A 20,953-nucleotide genomic window follows, 5' to 3' on the forward strand; every position below is an offset into this window, starting at 1 on the left:
GAGAGCAACACAATGGAACCCGCAAACACACCCAACTCCTTACATATTTATGCCTATTTTTATTTTTTGGCGTCTGCTGCAAGTGCTCAGTCCCTGTCGGCGGGGCCTTGGCAGTTGGTGATCAGCAAAAATGTCAACCAAATATTGAAGCCATCCACAATTTCTCCTATTCCAACGGTACGGAGTACCATGGTTCGGCATCAAAGTGACTTGAATCATGACCTCTCAGGAGAGCCATGATGTGGTGTTCTTAAAAGCTCATATTTCTCTTCATTGTTCAAGTTCGACATCATTCTTCATTCGTATTTCTTTCCTTTTGGTTTTTTCTTACCTGACTAGCCATCGCCCCCCACCAGAAATCGCAAATACACAATGTATCGGACGAATCCACAAATTGTAAGCACGCACAAATAAAATCGTACTTAACAGTCTTCAAAGCTCTTAGACTCGTTGCCACAATCACGTGAAGTACTACTGTCAAAAGATCATGTTGCTAACACGATTTCTAGCATGGCTATCGAATCATCATGGCCCGATTCATATTTGGCTTGTTAGTTATCCCGCTGGCTTCTTCATACCCGTTTGGTGGAGTCGAAACCCGCGCTTCAAGCATTCAAGACTGCTTGACTCAGCACTCTGTTCCATATCAAGATAGTTCCTCATCTTCATGGGCTACAACCATTTCCCCTTATAATCTTCGGTTACCATATACCCCTGCTGTTGTCACTTTACCTACCACCTCACAACATGTCAGTGACGCAATCACTTGTGCCGCCGCTGCCGGACTTAAAGTACAGGCTAAATCAGGCGGGCATTCATATGCTAGCTATTCAACTGGTGGTAAAGATGGAAGTCTTATCGTCAGTCTCGAGAACTTCAATTCTATAAGCGTTGATGCTCGTAAGTTCGAACTGTATCTTGAATCTGCGTTCTGAACGACGTCTAATCAAAAATGTTCTAGAAACCAATATTGCTACCGTTGGAGGAGGTGTACGTTTAGGAAATCTCGCTCTTGGACTCTACAGTCAGGGTAAACGAGCTGTTCCACATGGAACATGCCCAGGGGTTGGAATAGGTGGACATTTCACTCATGGAGGTTATGGATACGCATCTAGATTTTGGGGTCTGGCTCTTGATACCATCGTTGGTCTCGATGTAGTTCTTGCCAATGGAACACAACTCCACACGACAGCCACAGCTTATCCTGATATCTTTTACGCAATGAGAGGAGCTGCCGATTCATTTGCTATCGCAATAGCCTTCTACCTCCAGACTTTTGCCGCTCCATCGTCCGTTCTTACCTTCGCAGCGAGTATTCCCGCAACACTAGATAGTGTCAGCACTGCTGTCTCGTCCTTCACCAAACTCCAAGAACTTACCCTCGATGCTACCAAGATCAACAAAAATATCACATTGGGTATTTACACCGACAGCTATGGATCATTCAGTCTTAGTGGCTGGTGCATGAGCTGTGATCAGAACCAATTCGAGAGCGTCACTTTTCCAGAAATTTTGTCCGCTTTTCCCACCGCTGATAGTAGCAGTGTTAAATCTCTAGGATGGACAGATGCTTTGGTCAGTGCAAACAATGGAGGGCAGCTTCAAGAGCCATTGACTGGATATGCTGCTCACGATACATTTTATGCCAAGTCTGTGGTTACGAAGAACGCAGAGCCGTTGACTTCCGCTCAGCTGACTAGCTACTTCACCTATATTCTGAATCAAGGAAGAAGTGCTCCTTCCCCTTGGTATACTATTATTGATTTGTATGGAGGTGCCGATAGTCAGATAAATGTGCCTTCTTCTGACTCTTCGGCATACTCTGATCGTGATGCTCATTGGGTTTTCCAGGTAAGACACCTTTTCTTGACAATTCGAGTATTTGCACACCTAACTAACACTTGACAGAACTACGGCTTTACATCCAACTCTTTGCCACCATATGATGACGCTATAACACCCTTCGTCGACTCTCTCAATAGCGCCCTTTCAGCTGGTGCATCTAGCGATTTTGGGGTATATCTCAACTATGTAGATCCAGAACTAAGCGCAAACGATGCCGCGATGCTCGGATACGGACAAACTGCCTATAACAAATTGTTGGCCATTAAACAAACCATTGATCCCAACGAAGTGTTCTGGAATCCGCAGAGTATTGGCGCTGCTGATGATAACATCGGAAATAATGGTAGTAGTGGAACTACAAGCTCAGCTACGTCTACATCTGCATCTGCATCAACACCTACATCTACGACGCCAAGAGCAACTGCAACAGTGTCGTTGAAAGTCTCATCTGATGCGTCGTGTGGTAATGGGTATACGTGCCAGGGAAGCTCGTTTGGAAATTGCTGCTCGCAGTATGGATGGTGTGGTAGTACGAGTACGTACTGTGGAACTGGGTGTCAAAGTGGATTTGGAACTTGCTCGTGAGGAGAAAGTCCTTTTAGAGATGATCGGGATGGGTCATAGAAATAGAGGGAAGAAGGAGATTAGAATTCAAGGTTGGAGAACTAAGAGAAGAAAAAACAGTAGTACTGTTTAGATGATAGATGATATGCCGCGAGGTATACATGGATGAGATATGAATGGCGTTGAAATGGGATGGCATGGTAATATTTTAATGGGTATTCTTGGAATTTGGAAAATTGGTTCGTATAGAAAAGTAGAAAATGAAATAGAAAGATTCAATACCTCATATTGTGAGTATGAAGAGGATATTAATATTCCGAGACTTTATTCTGAGCAAGTAAAGTGTATTTGTCCATCTACTGGGATTTTATGATGAAAAAAGGGGAGCCACTCTTCAAAATAGCCTATACATTGAAGATCCCAGGGTTGATATCTTGATATCGGAAAGAAACATTAATAATATGCACTTGAATGTAAAGAGCAAAAATGAGAAAGAAATGATTTGAAATATCCTGATTACTTGTCATTATACTTTACCCTACAAATAGGAAAGTTAATTATTTGATTTGATATCGTATATTCAAAAAGCATAAATATTTCTTCAGTACATCGCTTTTTTGATTGGTTTGATTGGAGCGGGGGAAGTTTATGGGGGTTGATTTATCCGACAACCCCCACGAAACAGAAACAAAAATGGTAAGTGATCCGTACCGCTGTATTATTTATGTACGTGGACATGAACGTCATGTTTGTTCTGCCGTTGGGATGAATTATGAGGGGTACCGATACTGGATGGAACCATTTATATGGTTCCTTCAATGCTGAGTTTGGTAGGGGAAGATTCATGATGGAGAACTTCAGATTACCCCTCTTCAAGTTTAAGTAGCATTTGCTCAATTCTTGTTGTTCCCGTTCTTCTTCTATCGTTCATTCCACATTGACAACATGCCTTCATTTGATGAACCAGTCGTGGCCTTCATCGGTCTTGGAGCTATGGGGATGGGCATGGCTACGAATCTCCTCAAAACATTCGCTGTTACTGGCTTCGATGTCCACGAACCCACCCTCGAGAGATTCAGATCTGCGGGCGGAAACACGGCTACCACGCCTCGATCTGCCGTCGCCAATGCAAAATACATCGTGATCATGGTAGCGACAGCTGCGCAAACGCTTTCGGTTCTTTTTGACGATGTCACTGGAGCTATTGACGAATTGCAGCCGAATGCTACGATAATATTAAGCTCCACCGCTTTCCCCGAACACGTACCGGAAGTTAGAGAATTGCTCGACAATAAATATAACAGGAGAGATGTGGAATTGGTAGATGCACCTGTGTCCGGAGGAACCGGTCGAGCAGCTCTTGGTACGCTTGTGGTTCTCGCTTCGGGGCCGGAAAAATCGTTGAGAGCCGCGAATCCGGTATTGGACGCCATGGCAGATCCATTACATCTAATCCCTGGTGGGTTGGGGGCGGGTACCAAGGTTAAAATGGTACACCAAGCTCTCGCGGGTATACACATGATTATGGCATCAGAAGCAATGGGATTTGCTGCATTCCTGGGACTTAATACCAAGCAGGCTCTTGACTATCTTGTTAAGTCATCTGGAGAGAGCTGGATGTTAGGAAATAGGGTACCACATATGTTGGAGAATAATCTTCATCCATTTTCGGCTTTGAATATTTTTGTCAAAGATATGGGTATAGTGACAGCCGATGGCCGTCGAGTCAAATGTCCACTGTTCCTTTGCTCTGCAGCCGAGCAAGTATTGGCGTCCGGCGTACGTTCTGGGTTTGGTCTAGACGATGATTCTGGGCTTATCAGAGTTTATATGCCCACCCGGCCAAGTCTTGTCTCCGAACAGACTGCAGCCTTTACTACAAGTGCGGATGACCCGAGATTGAAGCTAGTTGAAGATATACTAGCAGGTGTACATTTAGTCGCAGCAGTAGAAGCAATGGCTTTTGGTCAAGCTATTGGTCTAGATACCGGGATGCTTTACGATGTAGTAAAAGGGGCGGCTGGAGCAAGCGCCATGTTCGTGGATAGAGTGCCAGCTTTGCTAAGTGGAAAGTGTGCCTCGAAATCCTCCATTAATGATGTTATTGCTCGTCTAGTAAGTAATTTCCAAGATCCCTTCAAAATCATGCCCTGTGAGTATATGGTGCTCACAATCAAATAGAATACAGCAATCGAGGAAGCAAGCCGTCTCAGGTACCCTCTACATCTCACAGCCACAGCACTACAAATATCACAATTGGCGAGAACTCGAGGTTCTGGGAACGAGCCTGATGTAGCAGCTGTGAGGGTATGGGATGGCATCGTCACATTTACCATACCTGGCCTTGCATGAGGAAATGGCTTCGTTAAGGAGCGATACTTGAGCTTTGATAGAGATCATTCCTCTTGGATACTAACGCAAAGTCAATCCGCATAGGATAAGGTTTGGATGGCTGTAGATGTAGTCAAATAAATTTGCTTCATTGGCAATTATTACGCGGGAATTTCCCGCACTATACGAGAGCGTGTCTTTGATGAATGCCGGGTCCGTGCACAATAACATTTCCTTATTAAAATAAGCACAAACTCATCTATTTTGGAATTCAATAGCAATTGAAGTAAAAATAATATTTGAAAAATCTTTTCAAATTCGAATAATTTTTTATATCAAGACTTATATATAAATTTGATAAAATAAACTTATTAATATTCATAGAGTTATATTCATTATAAAAATCATATAATAAATATTAGTGAGTTCGGTTATTTTGCCCGGCAATCATCAAAGACACGCCCTCGTATGCATCATCTCGTTCCTGCAGAAACTAGTAAATTTGGCTTCTGCTGTGAGTTGTTTCAATTAAGTATATTTCCGAAAGTTAATTGTGTCTCCAAATCTTCACAAATGTGGAAACTTCGCCTCGAAGAGAACGTGCAACTTGGAAATATTGAATGCCGTTGTTCTTGATGGTATGGGGGTTCCAGATCTTATGACATGTTTATCCAATGTCTTTCACAACACGACTCAACACCACGATGCAAGGGCCCGTCCGTCCGCACACCCGAACCCCCCAAATGCTTTTCCACTTCTTAGTCTACCACCAAAAACGGCAGATCATTATAGCTTGAGTGCTACTTCTAGTATAGCCGCTTTAAGTTTCTGGGCACATGGTCCCAGGAACATTTTGATAATCACCAAATAGCTTACTTTTTTTTTGGCAATGCTACGGTAGCAACATCGTCCCGTTTCCTAGCTAGGCAACACGGAATCTAATAATATGAGCTTGGCTTCGTCTCTTCTAAATGGGGCTTAGCGCTGTTCGCAGGGACGTCTTGGAACTAGAGTGGATATTTTGGAGAGTCTTGGGATTGGTGCTAATTATTACTATCGCTGTACTGTCTCGGTTGATGCTGCTCACTTTGATGATGGTTTGCTCGCCGTCGGAAAGCTATATCGCTTATTGGTAGGTTGGCGCAATCTATTTCTAGCCTTAATCTCGTGTGGAGAGGCTTAGTATGGGGATTCGGCTGTGAGGGGTTTTTCGTGCTCCTTGGTTATGGGTAGTTCAATCGTATGATCTGATGCCTGGAAGTTGTCTTGGACATAGAAATATGTTTATAACTTAAAGATCATTTCTCCTTTGATGTGCATTTATCTCGAAAACTGTACATGCTCCTCTCGGTGATCACAAAGATGCATTTCAAGTCTTTCTTATATGTTGCCGCTGCAATCCCTCTGAGTATTGCTGCCCCCACAGGCGATGGTCCAATAAAGAGAGAAGACACTACATTCGACTATGTAGTTGTTGGCGGCGGAACCGCAGGGCTGACAATAGCCTCACGGTTATCCGAAGATTCGGGGACCACAGTGGCAGTCATTGAAGCCGGAACTTTCTACCAGGTAGGTACAAACAAACATCTTCGTCACGAGACCATGCATTGCTAAACAAACTTAGATCACCAATCCCGCGCTCAGCTCAACGCCAGCTGGAGACTCTTTCTGGGCGGGCTCTAGTCCAGCTGATACCAACCCGCTCGTGGATTGGAAATTCGTGACGACACCCCAAGCTGGTGCAGCGGGTCGCTCGATTTCGTATGCCCGGGGAAAATGTCTCGGTGGAAGTTCAGCCAGGAATTTCATGATCTATCAGCGTGGTACCACGCAGTCGTATCAGAAATGGGCTGATGCAGTGGATGATCAATCGTATACTTTTGATGGGCTCTTTCCCTTCTTTCAAAAGAGTGTTCGGTTCACTCCTCCGGGATCGAGTCGCGCATCGAATGCATCGGCGGAATTTAGCGCTGTAAGTATATCTGATTCATCGTTCTCTTCCTGGAGAATACTGATTGACATCTCTAGTCTGCATATTCGTCTTCGGGAGGACCGCTGGAGGTTTCGTATGCTAACTATGCACAACCTTTTTCGAGTTATATGGAGGGATCCCTAGGGGAAATCGGAATCAATGATATCCAAGATTTCAACACTGGTTCTCTCATGGGCAAACAGTATTGCAGTTCTACCATCGATCCTTCCAGCCAAAAACGAGAGTCATCTCAAACAGCCTATTATGACTCCACAGTGCAGAAACGCTCAAATCTCAAAGTCTATTCACTCACCACGGCGCAAAAAATTCTCTTTGATAACGACAAGAAAGCGACTGGTGTCAAAGTCACATCACTCGGTTTCATCCCATACACAATCAATGCCAGAAAAGAAGTCATCATGTCAGCGGGTGCCTTTCAAAGTCCTCAACTTCTCATGCTCTCGGGAATCGGCCCCAAAGATACACTAGCGAAATGGAATATCCCAGCGATTTCCATCCTCGAGGGCGTGGGCCAAAATATGTGGGATCATGTTTTCTTCGGCCCAACTTATCGCGTCAAAGTGCAAACATTGACCAGACTTGCCAACGATCTCATCTACACCGCCGCACAATTCATAGGTCCCTATCTCATCCAAAAAATCGGCCCCTTAACCAACCCCATCTGCGATTACCTCGGCTGGGAAAAACTCCCCAGTTCCCTCCGCAACACTTTCTCCTCCTCCACCCTCAACGATCTCTCTCAATTCCCTCCCGATTGGCCGGAAATCGAATATCTCTCCGGCGCCGGCTACGTCGGCGACTTCGCCAGTCTCCCCACCACCCAACCCCGCGACGGCTACCAATACGCCACCATCCTCACCGCGCTCGTGGCGCCCCTGTCCCGCGGCACCGTCACCCTCGCCTCCACCTCCGCCTCGGACCTCCCCCTCATCAACCCCTCATGGCTCACCTCCCCCACCGACCAAGCCGTCGCCGTCGCCGCCTACAAACGCACGCGCGCCGCCTTCGCCTCGAAATTCATGGCCCCCGTGCTCATCGGACAGGAGTACTTCCCCGGTCCCTCCGTCGCCAGCGATGCGCAGATCCTCGAGACGATTCAGAAAACGCTGCATACGGTGTGGCACGCCTCGTGCACCTGTAAAATGGGGGTTCAGAGCGATCCCATGGCCGTGGTGGATAGCAAGGCAAGGGTGTTCGGCACCAAGGGCTTGAGAGTCGTGGATGCGAGCGCCTTTGCGCTTTTGCCACCCGGTCATCCGCAGAGTACCGTGTATGCGCTCGCGGAGAAGATTGCGGCGGGGATAAGGAATGGGGATTAATTAGCGTGTGGTTTGGTGATTGTGGTGGTGGAATGTAGGTTGGTGGAGTAAGGGCGTTAGGGTTCACTCTTATTCTAAATCTGTGTATCTTACACGTCTAAGCAAAGCCTTAGTTTCATGTATATATTTATTACCATAAATCTTTCTTCATAATGCACATATTAAGATGTCCCATAAATTATTAAAGGGTGTAATCAACCCATTAGGAATGTGCATTAAAAACTCCTAGAAGAGGAACTTGCACATCTATTGATACCTCTCTACACATCATAGCAGTACTCAGAAATCCAGCATTCGATACCGAAAAACGGAGTTACCAAACTACCAATGATGAAGGAACAGGAGAGTAAATTAGAAGTGAATGCCAAGGAAATAACCTAGTATTGAGATCGATCAGGCGAAGGAAAACCATTCAGATGTGTTCTGCATAAGCAGAAACTTGACTGTTATAATACAACCCCTATTTCTAGTCCTGACGCAAGAGATAGTTGAGAGTGCAATAGTTGTGAATATCTTTGTTCAAGTACATTGTGTGTTCTATTTATCATATATATTCTGTATTTCCAAATGCTATCGTTTCAACGAAACCATCCATCGTGCTTAAAGTCAGGCATGCCGCTATAACTTGCTGTCTATCATCTCTTCGTATGTAAAAGCTTTCATAATTCTCTATTCTTCATCATCTTCTATCGCCTGCTCTAATGGTTCTCCTGGCTTTGTAAATCTACCTGATTATTAGTATACTTTCCTGAATGGCCTTATGAGATATTGGTGAGAAACTTACTTATTAACTACTCTCTCAATGCCATCCAATCCCATTTTCAAAGTTTCCATCGTTGGACCGTAGGAGAATCTAACAAAGTGGTGACAAGGACTATCAAACAGATCTCTTCTCTTACTTGGGTTCAAGTCGAAAAAGATACCTGGGACGACAATGACACGCTCCTCGAGACATGCTTGGAAGAAGTTAAGGCCATCGGAAATTGCAGCCGGGAGTCCTTCGAGATCTATAATTCCATTAGATTAGCATTTTTGTGTCCAAAATATATTGTCGTTTGTTGACTCACCCAACCACAAGTAGAAGGTACTGTCAGGTACTTCCTTGACCTTGAAACCCATTTCACGAAGACGGCTGATAACATAATCACGCTTGTCACGGAAATGACTTTGCAGAGCCTTCATTTCCTCCCTAACCTTGTTAGGCTCAAGCATAGGAATAGCAGCCTCTTGGAAAGGAACATTGGCACCACCGTCAAGGTATGAACCACATGAGCCAATGGCTTTGATAAATTCCTATTTGAACATTAGTCAGGCTAGCGATGTTTGAGAGATAGAGAGTAAAACAAACCTTTGGTCCAACAATCCACGCAATTCTCCATCCAGGTAATCTGAAGCGCTTGGTGAGACCATCAATGATCAAAACATCATCTTCATCAACATTTCCAACATTCTCAGCGGCACTGATTGTGGTACCATCGCAATCACTGGTGTAGTTATAGCCTCCATAGAACTCATCCATAATGAGAGTGGCTCTGTCTCTGCAGATATCTTGAATTTCAGCAAGTTCAGGGTTCTTGACAACCTTTCCGGTAGGATTTCTAGGATTTGAAGTCAAGATGACTGAGGTACCACGAGAAATCTCCTCCTCAATTTTGTTAGGGTGGATGTGGTACCCATCTTCTCCAGAGAGAGGGGATGGAATTGCCGCAAACTAATCGAGGTAAGCTTTCAAGTGTTCTTCCCACTAAGTGCAGAGAGGGGGGCGACTTACATTCTTGAATAATGACAACATCTCGTTGTATGCAGTATAATCAGGAATGAAGAAGCCCAAGTATGCATTATTCAATACTGCAGCAATTCTGATCAATCCAGCACGACCACCTGGAACAATGCACACATTCTCCCAAGTATATTGACTTTCTTTGCCCTCTCTGTGATGAACATTATACAAGTTTGCAACAGCAGCTCTCAAACTCTTGATACCAGCTGTAGGTCCGTACTCTCTGCCTGCCATTGTAATATCGATGGTCTCGGGACGCTTGAAACTGCCAGCGATTTCGTCATCGACTTCAGGAGCTCCCTGTCCAAGGTTCGCCCATTTCTCAGGCTCCTCAGCAAATCCATGCTCATAGGCTCTTTCGGTACACCAGACTACACCAGTAGAGGCACGGGTTGGATCGAGTCCTGCGTGAGTTTTGTGGCCTTCGTGGGCATTGCGGAATTGCTTGTGAATCTTGGAGTCCATTTCTTCGTCCATGGTCAGCTAAGCTCTAAGAAGCAAGTGAATAAACAGTACGACCTCCTCTACATGCATAGAGGGACCTGAATATGATAGTACATAGACGTCTTTTGCAATCCCTGCCCCGCAATCCCCGGGATTTTTGAATCTCCCCCGAAATTGAGCCGTTCCAAAAGAGCTACTGCTCAAGAGGATGATGGCTATATCTCAGAGGGCTCTCTGGAATTATAGACGGTTTCTGCAAGAAAAGTTGAGAGATAAAGCGAAGAACTTACCATTGGCAGAAGGATCATGTGTAGAGAATCTTCTGTTTGGTTTGGACGACAATCTTGGAGCTCCAGTGGACCTATTCATAGAAAACTTTCTGTTGTTGAACGCCATATTGTCTATCGTTTCTTCTTTCTCTAATTTGGTGTTGTGTGTGATATATTAATCAAAGGTCGAAAGCTCTTCTGCAATCTTCTAAACAACGAGGTGGTATTTGTATCTACAAGTTAGTACAAGGCTGAGGTGAAGTGAATGATCAAGAATGACTGAACGGCACCGTTCTTCTTTCTCTTTCAGTAAAATGGAGGAAAACAAGCTCTTAAGAACAAGAGCGGAGAAAGGAGAAGGGAAGTGGGGTGAGCAGTTCAGTTGGAGAGAAAATGGAGCAAGTATATAATAAAAAAAGGATCAGAGTAATAAAAATTGGGTTGATTGGGTTCTCAATTCTGCCGTTATGTGTAACTCTGACCAAAAAATTAGTGGTCGCGGGGCGATGAACAGGGGATACAAGGGAAAAGCTTGTTTTCTTCCGCCTTATCGATTACGCAGCACAACCCGAGAAAAGATGAGAATGAGCCATTTCTCTGGAATATCGGTGTAGATAACGTGTCTAGGGAGCGATTTCCCCCATACACCGTTCTTCATATACGATATAAAGCATTGCAACATGTAACAATGCAATGGATGTCTCACTTATGTCATACGAATTTAATATAAAATCTGCCGTCTTCAATCCAGGCCAGGTACCCTCTCTCGAGCCTCTACAGCATTACTCCACTGTTAAAGCCCCCGAAGCCCCCCACGAGACTAAAATATTTAGGATGATTGGTGCCACCAACAAATATATCCACTCCGATGCTGCATCACGAGCCCGGGATTGTTTGGTATCTGGTATCTGGACTCTGGATACGACCCAAAGGCTAGTCACGTCCTGCAAAGCGTAGCGAATCGCTTAGTGTAAATATCGCGTGCAAAGTTGATTTGATCGTCACCGTTAGAGGAAGGCAAAAAGCTGCTCCTTCATCAATTTTCTGATATATTTAGAGCCATCAAAAACGGATATTGAAACAGGTATGGTAAAGTACATTTTGATTCTACAGGTGGATCTACGAGGATGAAAAAGAAACTAATAAAGACAAGGAACTATTCGACTCTTAAGAAATATCAGCTGCTGAAGCATCATCCTCTAGCATTTGCTTGAAGGAGAACGGTTCGAATGGTATGCCATCTCCCATGAAATGCTTGCTCATAGCTTCGACCCAATGCAAACGAAGACTGTGCAACATTGCACTAGTACCTTCCATGACAACCAATACGGCAATTGTGAGGAAAAACCATGCGGTGAATGTTACCACGACCATGAAGACACCTGCAACACCGGTCATATGAAGACCGATGGAAAGGGTCATATCCCACAACACAACGGAAAGTTGTTGATGTGCAAGGGACAAGGCCCATAGACGAAGGTATGAGGCGGTGTGAGAAACACAATTCAAGCAGAATTCTGGGCAATGTTAGTAACGATAAAACTATGAGGGTAAGAAAACATACCAATTGTATGAATAACCTGATGAATCATGACCTCAGAAAACTCAAATTCTTCATGTTCTTCATCTCCAATATCTTGTGTAATCATAGCGACACCTTCACCTTCGCTGTTCATACTTATTCTACCGTCCAAAGTGTGGTCATCATCATCGTCGCCATCAAGTGCGCTAACTCGGGATGTTTCGCCAATGCCTCTGTAACCTCTTCCTCGTGCTTTGTTGTGCTCCCATCGAAGATAGAATGGCTTGAGTAGTAGTAAAATTGGCACTTGGACGACGGCAATGAGAACAAGGCAGATTTGAACAAATCCTTGGCCAGAGTAAAGCGGCTCTTCAATAGTTCCGGGCGACAAGAACATGTAGATCAACATATTCAATAGACCTGGAGGCGATTCGCCAATGGCCTGCCAGTCTATTGACCATTTGTAGACAATGGCAAAAACAAGGTAACCAAAAATAGCTTGGAAGAAAATCATGCCTGGGACGAACACACCCCAAATATCAATAGGAGTCTTGAAGTGACGGGCATTGATATAGGACAAGCACAGTGAGTAGGTCATGTGGCACCAACCCATCAAGATACTCAACTTCATCTTGTAACTGTTGGTAAACAGAAGGTCGTTTTCCGTATCATGCCACATCCAGTCGAGGCCGAAAGGATATCGATATCCGGTTGGCTCTCTAAGATGAGCCTCAATAGAGTCAGGGTAATTTTCTGACCAAGCCCAAGCACTTGGAAAGAATGAAAACGACTTGGAGAATACATCATTATAGATGAGACCAGTGTACATAGAGAAGATACCCATCATCAACATGATGTATCGACCATAGAAAGCCATTGAAAAAAGTTCATCGCGAACTTTCTTCAATGATTTCTCCCAATAGATCATAGCCGAAGCTGCGCAAACCATGATAACACCGTGTCCAAAATCACCGAACATGACGGCGAAGAGGAATGGGAAAGTAACGATGGTTGGGAGACCAGGATTGACTTCCTGGTACTTTGCCGTACCATAAGCATTGATAATCGTTTGGAAGCCTTCCGTGAATTTGTTAGTCTTCTGGTAGGTTGGAGGCGTTTTGTTCGTCCTAATCTCATTGATAATCGAGGGTACAGAAAGGCCTGCTCTGTTGTTGACATCGTGAAGAGTTGATTTGATCAAAGGCAGAGAGTTGGAGGGGCACCAAGCCTCAGCAATTAAAGTCTTCCTCGCATGATCGTACGAGAAAAGGTTCAGTGTTTGGTAGACAGCCTTCTCTTTCTTGATAATGACCATCCAGGCAGCCAAGCTCCGTGCAATTTGAGTAAGTTCAGCGTCAAGTGTTTGCTTTGTGTTACGAAGAACGCTACCAAGATCGCCCAAACGAGTATTGACTTCATGAATCTGGTCCCTACGAAGATCGCTATTCTCATCCACACTGTAAAGATCCGCACCAAGAGACTCCGAGATCTTTCTAATCTTAGCAATAAGCTCCTTTCCATGTGCGAAAATGACAAACACGTTTTTGTTGATGGCCTCGTTATTCGTGGGATCAACAATGGGCTCTGAAATCTCCGATTGATTCATGTAAAGATTACCTCGAAGGGTTCTCCATAAGATACGCTCGAATGCTGCAATACGATCCCGAGGAATGACTCCGGACACGAACCCAATATTCATACCGGAAAACGACCGCTCGGCGTCCCCATTTTGGTGTGATTGTTCTATATCTTGCAGGAGAGGAGCATCGTCGTTGTCGGTGGAAGCTCTAATTTCATCCACATTTCCGTGAGCTCGATCGAAGAAAGACCCAGCCTCTCTTAAAACCCATCTCCATTCAGTAAGCTCTACCTCCCTCTTCTTCAAAGTTTCATAGCTATCATTCAATGATGCAATTCGTTGCTCGAGGCTCTGGCTGCGATCGGAAAGCTCGTCGATTTCGGTGGCGGAAGGAGTGGCTAGAGTTTCGATGTCCAGATCTAGCTTTCTAAGAGGGATTCCTGCTTTATCCATTTGGGTGTGGAAGTATCCTAATTATCAATTAGTATCGATGAAACAAGAGATGGAGGCTGGCACATACGAAGCTGTCTTTCGACATTGTCGAGTCGTCTTATCTCCTGAGTGAAAGTCCGTTGAAAAGCAGTGACGTCGGAGTTGAGCTGCGCAATCCATTAGTAACTCATCATAATCTGATAGACCTGAGACATACGTCGCGAAATTGAATTTGCCCAAGCTCTCCTAATGCGTTTACGATCTCGCGTCCAATTTCGTTGGCGATGTAGAGTTGGACCAAACTCATGTCCGCTGAGCGGAACATGGTGTCCTGCGACGGTGCCATAATGAGAAGCTTGGGAATGATCCCTAGATTCTATTTTGGCAATTATGTAAAGCCTCCCAAGCAAGTTGAGGTGGGTTTGTAGGATTGATTTGGAGGTTGTAAATGTTGGAAGATGCAAGCACATCATTAACGATTTCAAGCTTGGATACCTAGCGCCCGACTTTGTCCTGAGCTAGTATATCACGTGACAATTCGCATCCTTCCAATTCGCATTCCAACATATTCTCTAACCTTTTCATGATCTGGACTGCGGATAAAAACATCTAGTCAAGTCTCTCGATACAACTATGATATCTACTTAAGATTCCTTTTGGAAGAAAAGATAAATTCCCCGGGCTTATAGACAATAAGAAAGTCGTTTTGTTTTAAACCAATAAGACAATTCTTTCTATGCCATAATCTCTACTATTATCATTACCGTTCTTGTCATAATCGTCGTTATCTACGCATATGTATCTTATCCCTACACCCATTTTCCAAAAGGCACAGATTAGACCTGCGTGCAAGCAAAGAAAAACGTTGCGAGAATTCGATCAACGGTGGATGAATGACAGAGCAATGGTACAGAATTTACTAGTGATCAGAGCACCGATGGCCACAGTGTATTTGTGAATAAGTAATCGATGATTTGCCGCGGAAAGGGGATACGCCAGAACTATCAGTGTCCATGGTAAGCAAGGTATTCACGTTGATAAAGCAATCTTGTTGGTTGCAGATAGTCCTTTAAATTGTATGGTCAATTCGAAGATCGACAGCTTATTGCTTCTGTGTACGGGTCCAATAGTGCCATATGTGTCAAGCATTTCAATCATTATTGAGCATCAGCGATGGTATCCCAAAGCCCTCTTTTGAAATGCATTAGTAATGGGACATGGTTTTCTTTCCGAGTAGATATTCAGGCGTTTTCTGGAGCCAACCTTGTAGTATATATAACGTATGCCCATCCCTCGTTATTGTTGTTGTGAGTATAAATTCCACCCGCTAAGTAATTCGATTTCACGAGCCGACGTAAAAGCTGGAAAGGCAATCGGAGTGATTCGAGGCTGGAGTCGCTGAAGACTAGATACACATTGAGTCCCATGCTAGGAAACCAGCCACAGCTTGCTTGACCCAAGTCCCAAATGTTGCAGGCAAATGACATGTCATGCCCAAGACTCATTGCTTCTTGCTGGAGGGGGGTGGGGGTTGGGTAAACTGTTATATCAAGAATAAGAGTCCCTTTACCACCAAAGCCTATCAGCATAATGACGAATGCCAAAAAGTTCCATGAGAGTAATGCGCGTGATACGATGCACGCTCGTGCACAGATGAAAAGCGAAGCGTTTAAAGCAAATGGCGGACCAAAGATATCTATAAAGCTCTTTGAAGTATACATTGTACTAACATACACTACACTGCGATTGTCAACGCACAGGAGTATGCAGGACTAAAGTTGTAGGCTGCATGTACAGCAATGGACTGCAAGAGGTAAGAGCAAATAATCGACAGTATGACCGAATGTAGAATGCCAGTTAGCCTCTCGTGATGACGGTTATTTTCTCACTTACAAACCCAAAAGTTCTTGAGTTTGTGTTGCTGTCGAACTTTAAGTAGGTATATGGTAGCATATACCATAGTCATGGTTCGACTTGGAGTAGTCGTGATCAACTTCCAACTCTTAAAATAGCAGGATCCCGTACAAGATGCGAAAGCTTTTAAACATTTAGGTAGTAATAAAGCTCTTGCTTTAGACCTCCTCCATACATAATAACAATGATAAGTAATATGTAGCTAAAATAAAAAAAAGAGGAACTCGCTAATCTCAGTACCTGCCTCGAGCATACAAAGCAGAAAGGCTCAAAAGGCTACTTATTATTAGAGTGCCAGGTTCGCCAGGTACGTACTTTGTCCTTGTCCATGTCCCTTAACCAGGCCCACTTCCAATTTCCCTTTCGTCGCAATTTTATCAATACACTGTACCGGTAATCTTATTACATTCGACATCAACATCATCATTCAGTCCTACCACCAAAATACATATCAACAAACTGCTTACCTTTTGAGATCGATATTATCCATTCGACTTATCTCACAGTTATTCCCTTTTCTTGCAAGGAGGAGAGTATTCATTACACCATACATGATAGCTCCATACATATAGTTGCATAGCATACTTAAGGTGGATAAGCCCCTCTTCTGTTAAGACCTGCAGGGAGCTTAATGCCCAAACAGACAATGTCGTCAATATGAAGCTGCATTCTCTGAAGCTGGGTACTTGGAAGCCGGGTACTTGGACACTGGGCTCTGTCGCCTATGTTTCGACTTTTGTCATCCTCTACGTTGTAATTGGAGGTCTACTCTTCGTTACTCCTCTCGATACCGTCGTCCAAGCCCAAGCAAATCATCAATTATACAATACCTTTGTAATCCTTATATGCTACGGTGTCACTCTAGTTTCGGCCTTCGTGCTCTTCGCGACGCGGATCTACACAAACAAGGAAATCATAAAAGCGATACCGAAAACATGGATACCTATCGAAGAAGGCGATGTCGAGAAAAAAGTTCGAAAAATGATTGTGGCGAGCCTGGCGAGAAGTGCGACACTAGCATGGGATTCACGACCACGAATAGATCAACATGCGACTACACTAGTATCGACGCAAGACACACTAGGTGAAGCGACAATCGCTGCTGAGAACAGTCGCTCTGAGAGGGAAATGGACGAGAAAGGGTCTCATGGATCTACAACTGGTATATCTACAAAAGAACCCGTCTGGGGCCAAATTTCCCACGATGGATGGTCTTCTCCAACCGCCGCGGTTCTGCCAAATTTACAGTATATCACTGTGATTCTCGAGTTACCTCACTTGATCGAAGCAAAGGCCGTATCTTTAGCACCCCCTGACCCACAATCGACGTCTCGACCGCTCATGCCTGATCTCAGAGCAGTGGATGTACTTCAACGACCTGCGGCGATGTGTTTGCGCGACTACATCGGTCATCTATCTGGATTTGGCGTGGTCAACGATTCCTCCATCGCCACATCTTTTCTGTCAGCGTACGAATACGCTCGATTTTCCTCTAATGCTATCAGCGAAGTCGAATTCCGCGATCTGATGAAACATTTCGCAGAACTTCTTCGCTGTATGGAACCACTCAGTCCTGCGATAATGATGAGTCTAGCCATCGACGACCAGGAGAGCGACATTGACGGCGATGCGTCATCTAGTCCCACTCCCACCACACCACAAAGTCGTTCCCTCGCATCATCCTTGAGGAGTGTTAGTATACGTAGTGGCAGTGAAGGAACCATTCGAACAGCACGTTCTCATAGACATGGTACGGATCATACAATGCCGAATCGGTCACATGTCGGTACAGCTTTTGTTGCTCCCCGAAGCACAAGGCCTAAACTACCTGGATCGCAAAGACGGACCAGGGGCTTTTATACTAGCAGCAGCTCAAGTTCCAGTTCGAGTATGAGATCTATAAGCCAAACAAGCGTGATCAAGCTGAGCAAAGTTCAGACTGGAGAGTCATTACCTTATGAGTTAAATATACCCCGGGTGCGCTGATATATCGGTCGCCTTTTCCTTATCTTTTTTTGAATCGTTATTAGCGTTGGAGTACGGGCTAGAACAAATGGTCTACATAGGCATGGGAAACGTCTAGATATATTCCTCTAATTTTCAATGATAATGTACAATTACTGAATCACCCCATGCGAACTCTCCAATCTGTTTCCGCCTATACCAACGTCTTCCTCAATCTGATCCTCACAGTAGAAAGCCTGCAATTTCTCCCTCATAGACGCTAGATTCTCGCGGGATATGAGGAGGGTATCATGGCCAATCACTACTCATCTCCGATTTCGATCAAAAGACTCTTGAGCAAATGGCGATTAAATGCAGAACATCATTGCCAGAGATGCGAACGATTGCTTGATGTGCCTTGTGACCGTTAGATCACCGAGTATGAGTTTAGTCGAATCTATTTCAAGATGTATTTCAGCCTCAGAAGCACTCATGCAACCATTATTTTCTGTCGATCTGGCTTTAGGGGCTGGTCGTGTTTAGATAATCCGCAGCTATGATGTTCGACGGCCTTGCTTTGCGCATGCACGACGAAGCTTACAAACAAAGCCACGTTAATGTGAAATAAAATAGGAAACTTTTGTTGGAGGAGAAGTTTCGCTATGGAGGCGGAAGGACAATGTTGTGCTGCCTTGGGAACACGTGGGATTAGGGGTACTTCTTGTTCCCCGCGAAAGTTCGTGCCAGCTGAAGGCAGTAATCCCGGATCCGTGGAGGCAACCCCCCGATGTCCTGAGTGTACTCAGCCTTATTGCTAACCATAGCTATATGCATAATTGACGGTATGGAGGGACCAAAAGCTGTCATTCGTTGGGTGTTCTTGGCCGAAGTTTCATGTGTGTGGTAATCGTGCTGCTTGGGGTAATGAAGGGGTAAAACGTGGTGCAGTCGCAGTCGTATCCGATGATCTTCTGCAACCATGAAATAAACATGGCAGCCATGTGGATTGAAGGCGTGGTTGTATATCCGAAAGCACTATACAAGAATCAACCAGTTTCCGATAGGCTGAGTATTCGGTCCTTCTTTTAGAGACATCAGCACCGTTTATTTTCCTGGGGTCATAACATACATTCATCCCAACTTTCAACGCCTCTTTCCCGCGCCTGGATTTTAGTGCTATGCCCGATTTATTGCGAGACGTGGCTCCAGGTATCATCGTAGTGTTCGAGATACTGTCTCATGTCGGCTTTATGGGCATCCATGCTTTTCTTTGCTGACCAATGTTCGTATCCCGGGTTAGGATTTATAGGGTCTGCGGCGTATCTTGACGCTCTTTGAAATGAGTAGTATCCTTCATCAATGGGTTGCGATGGGGAAGTATCTTGTGTTTCGTTGTCAGGCGAACTGGGTTTCGTTCTCGATTGCGATTCCACTTTCTCCTCAGAGTTCTTGGAATGAGAGCCGCTTTGAGAAATAAAGATTGTTAGTGAGTAACTCTCCTAATATCTGGCTCAACTAATTTGAAGGAACGAACCTTTTGACAGATGGATGATTGGTTTTTGTGGACCAAGTATCGGAGTGAGCCATTGTACTGGATGGAAAGTTTAACAGAGCTTATGGGTTCAAGCACGCGAATAAAGACCAGACTTTGATAGTCGAAATGTTTGTGTATTCTTCAGAGACTGGCTGTGAAACAAGTATGGATGGCAAGAAAAAGCAATTCAACGAAGTGGGAAACGATCAGAATTTATGCACTCGAGAGCCTCATAGCAAGAACAAATTAATACCTTTCATGGCTTGCAAAAACTCCATACGACCAGACCAGACCAGACTGAGTCGTGCATTGAGCATCTGTAAGCAGAAACAAGATAGTTGGTACCTCACTCACAAGAACTCATTTTGAACCCCAAGTTAAGCATGCATGGTAGATTAATGATGAAACCAGTACTGAGCTCAAGGATTGTTGTGGGGTCGGCATGTTAACAGCCCTCAAGTGAGTAATGGAGAGTCGAGATGATGAGCCCTTTTACTCAAATCGACCGTTGAAGGTTCCTCGCACTCATCAGCTAGGCAAGGTCTAAATAGAGACCGGGGATTGAAATTCCCCTGACCTTGACATCACTTGCAGTAGTAGTCTCCGAGGACAGATTCCAGAAAGCTTCAGAAGATTCAGCGCTCGCCAGATCCTTTCGGGAAAGACTTCCTTCTTTGATATTGCGAAAGGTGGTTTTCCAATGTTCTTTACAAGGGTCAGATCTTATAATGTACTGATGCATATCATTCAACCAATCAACTCAAAAGCAACCCTTGTATGAATGGCGTATCTATCGATCCATGCTATTACGATGTCTCTACCAATGTATGCCAGGTACCGCAGTTTCTTCTACAAGCCTTCCATGCTTTATGTCTGGGTGCACCACCCACTAGGATACATGTCATCAAGATCTTTTTAGTAAATTTCCTTGCCAGAGGATAGCAATTCCAATATCGAACGATCGCGATACTCGGCATGGTTGGTGTTTCCACACGCATTGAGTTTGACTTCTACAATGAAACCGAGTTCACATTTCTTTGGGAAAAGCCAAAATTTACCAGCGTTCCGAGTATGAACACCAAGTCTATACGAACTCTGCATCGTCAAAGGATACCAACTGCAGCATCCAACCCTGGCCATCATCCGTCCTCAAATCGTACGTACCTACAGCAAACGAAAGCCGACTCCTGCATATGCATGTGCATAGATATGCGACTGGGGTAGTGTTCTTTTTGTTTAATTTCTAATCGCCATCCCTACCAGGTAGCTTCCATGCACAAACGTTGATGCGCTATTTTGACACCTTTGACGTAGGTTATTCGTAGTCAACTGATGGGAAAGTTACCCAAGGTAACTTTCATCCCTGTTGGTTTTTGCATTTCTTGCTACCTATCTATTTTTTGATAGGCAGATATGGATAATGCATACGTTGTTTGAGCATTCAGTCGTGATTTTCTGTTCACCTAATGGCTAAGATAAGTTA

The 20,953-nt window shown here is 44.5% G+C and overlaps 7 protein-coding genes across 7 annotated transcripts; 4 read left to right on the forward strand and 3 right to left on the reverse strand.

Moving 5' to 3' along the window:
• Positions 1 to 372: 372 nt before the first annotated feature.
• Positions 373 to 2,653, forward strand: EAE97_005753 (uncharacterized protein; the record flags this gene model as incomplete). Its single annotated transcript, XM_038876265.1, has 4 exons — positions 373 to 396; positions 510 to 900; positions 962 to 1,851; positions 1,909 to 2,653. The coding sequence occupies 4 exons, from the start codon at positions 373 to 375 to the stop codon at positions 2,428 to 2,430; spliced, it is 1,827 nt and encodes a 608-aa protein (XP_038732741.1). The 3' UTR covers positions 2,431 to 2,653.
• Positions 2,654 to 3,121: 468 nt separating this feature from the next.
• On the forward strand, positions 3,122 to 5,067 carry EAE97_005754 (uncharacterized protein). Its single transcript, XM_038876266.1, has 2 exons — positions 3,122 to 4,524; positions 4,591 to 5,067. Exons 1-2 carry the CDS (start codon positions 3,355 to 3,357, stop codon positions 4,759 to 4,761), a joined length of 1,341 nt encoding a protein of 446 aa, XP_038732742.1. The 5' UTR covers positions 3,122 to 3,354; the 3' UTR covers positions 4,762 to 5,067.
• A 1,035-nt stretch (positions 5,068 to 6,102) lies between these two features.
• On the forward strand, positions 6,103 to 8,052 carry EAE97_005755 (uncharacterized protein; the record flags this gene model as incomplete). Its single annotated transcript, XM_038876267.1, has 3 exons — positions 6,103 to 6,309; positions 6,365 to 6,712; positions 6,769 to 8,052. The coding sequence occupies 3 exons, from the start codon at positions 6,103 to 6,105 to the stop codon at positions 8,050 to 8,052; spliced, it is 1,839 nt and encodes a 612-aa protein (XP_038732743.1).
• Positions 8,053 to 8,463: 411 nt separating this feature from the next.
• Positions 8,464 to 11,006, reverse strand: EAE97_005756 (uncharacterized protein). The gene is made up of 6 exons (XM_038876268.1): positions 10,567 to 11,006; positions 9,824 to 10,299; positions 9,401 to 9,763; positions 9,120 to 9,345; positions 8,837 to 9,059; positions 8,464 to 8,776 (listed from the first exon to the last, which is right to left on the reverse strand). Exons 1-6 carry the CDS (start codon positions 10,670 to 10,672, stop codon positions 8,722 to 8,724), a joined length of 1,449 nt encoding a protein of 482 aa, XP_038732744.1. The 5' UTR covers positions 10,673 to 11,006; the 3' UTR covers positions 8,464 to 8,721.
• Positions 11,007 to 11,561: 555 nt separating this feature from the next.
• On the reverse strand, positions 11,562 to 14,538 carry EAE97_005757 (uncharacterized protein). Its single transcript, XM_038876269.1, has 4 exons — positions 14,296 to 14,538; positions 14,167 to 14,245; positions 12,110 to 14,116; positions 11,562 to 12,062 (listed from the first exon to the last, which is right to left on the reverse strand). The coding sequence occupies exons 1-4, from the start codon at positions 14,422 to 14,424 to the stop codon at positions 11,713 to 11,715; spliced, it is 2,565 nt and encodes an 854-aa protein (XP_038732745.1). The 5' UTR covers positions 14,425 to 14,538; the 3' UTR covers positions 11,562 to 11,712.
• A 2,111-nt stretch (positions 14,539 to 16,649) lies between these two features.
• On the forward strand, positions 16,650 to 17,978 carry EAE97_005758 (uncharacterized protein; the record flags this gene model as incomplete). The annotated part of the gene is made up of 1 exon (XM_038876270.1): positions 16,650 to 17,978. The coding sequence occupies one exon, from the start codon at positions 16,650 to 16,652 to the stop codon at positions 17,976 to 17,978; it is 1,329 nt and encodes a 442-aa protein (XP_038732746.1).
• Positions 17,979 to 19,123: 1,145 nt separating this feature from the next.
• EAE97_005759 (uncharacterized protein) lies at positions 19,124 to 19,523 on the reverse strand (the record flags this gene model as incomplete). The annotated part of the gene is made up of 2 exons (XM_038876271.1): positions 19,124 to 19,400; positions 19,471 to 19,523. 2 exons carry the CDS (start codon positions 19,521 to 19,523, stop codon positions 19,124 to 19,126), a joined length of 330 nt encoding a protein of 109 aa, XP_038732747.1.
• Between the last annotated feature and the right edge of the window lie 1,430 nt (positions 19,524 to 20,953).

The sequence above is a fragment of the Botrytis byssoidea genome (genome assembly GCF_014898295.1).
Source record: "Botrytis byssoidea strain MUCL 94 chromosome Unknown BBYS_010, whole genome shotgun sequence".
Taxonomy (NCBI): domain Eukaryota; kingdom Fungi; phylum Ascomycota; class Leotiomycetes; order Helotiales; family Sclerotiniaceae; genus Botrytis; species Botrytis byssoidea.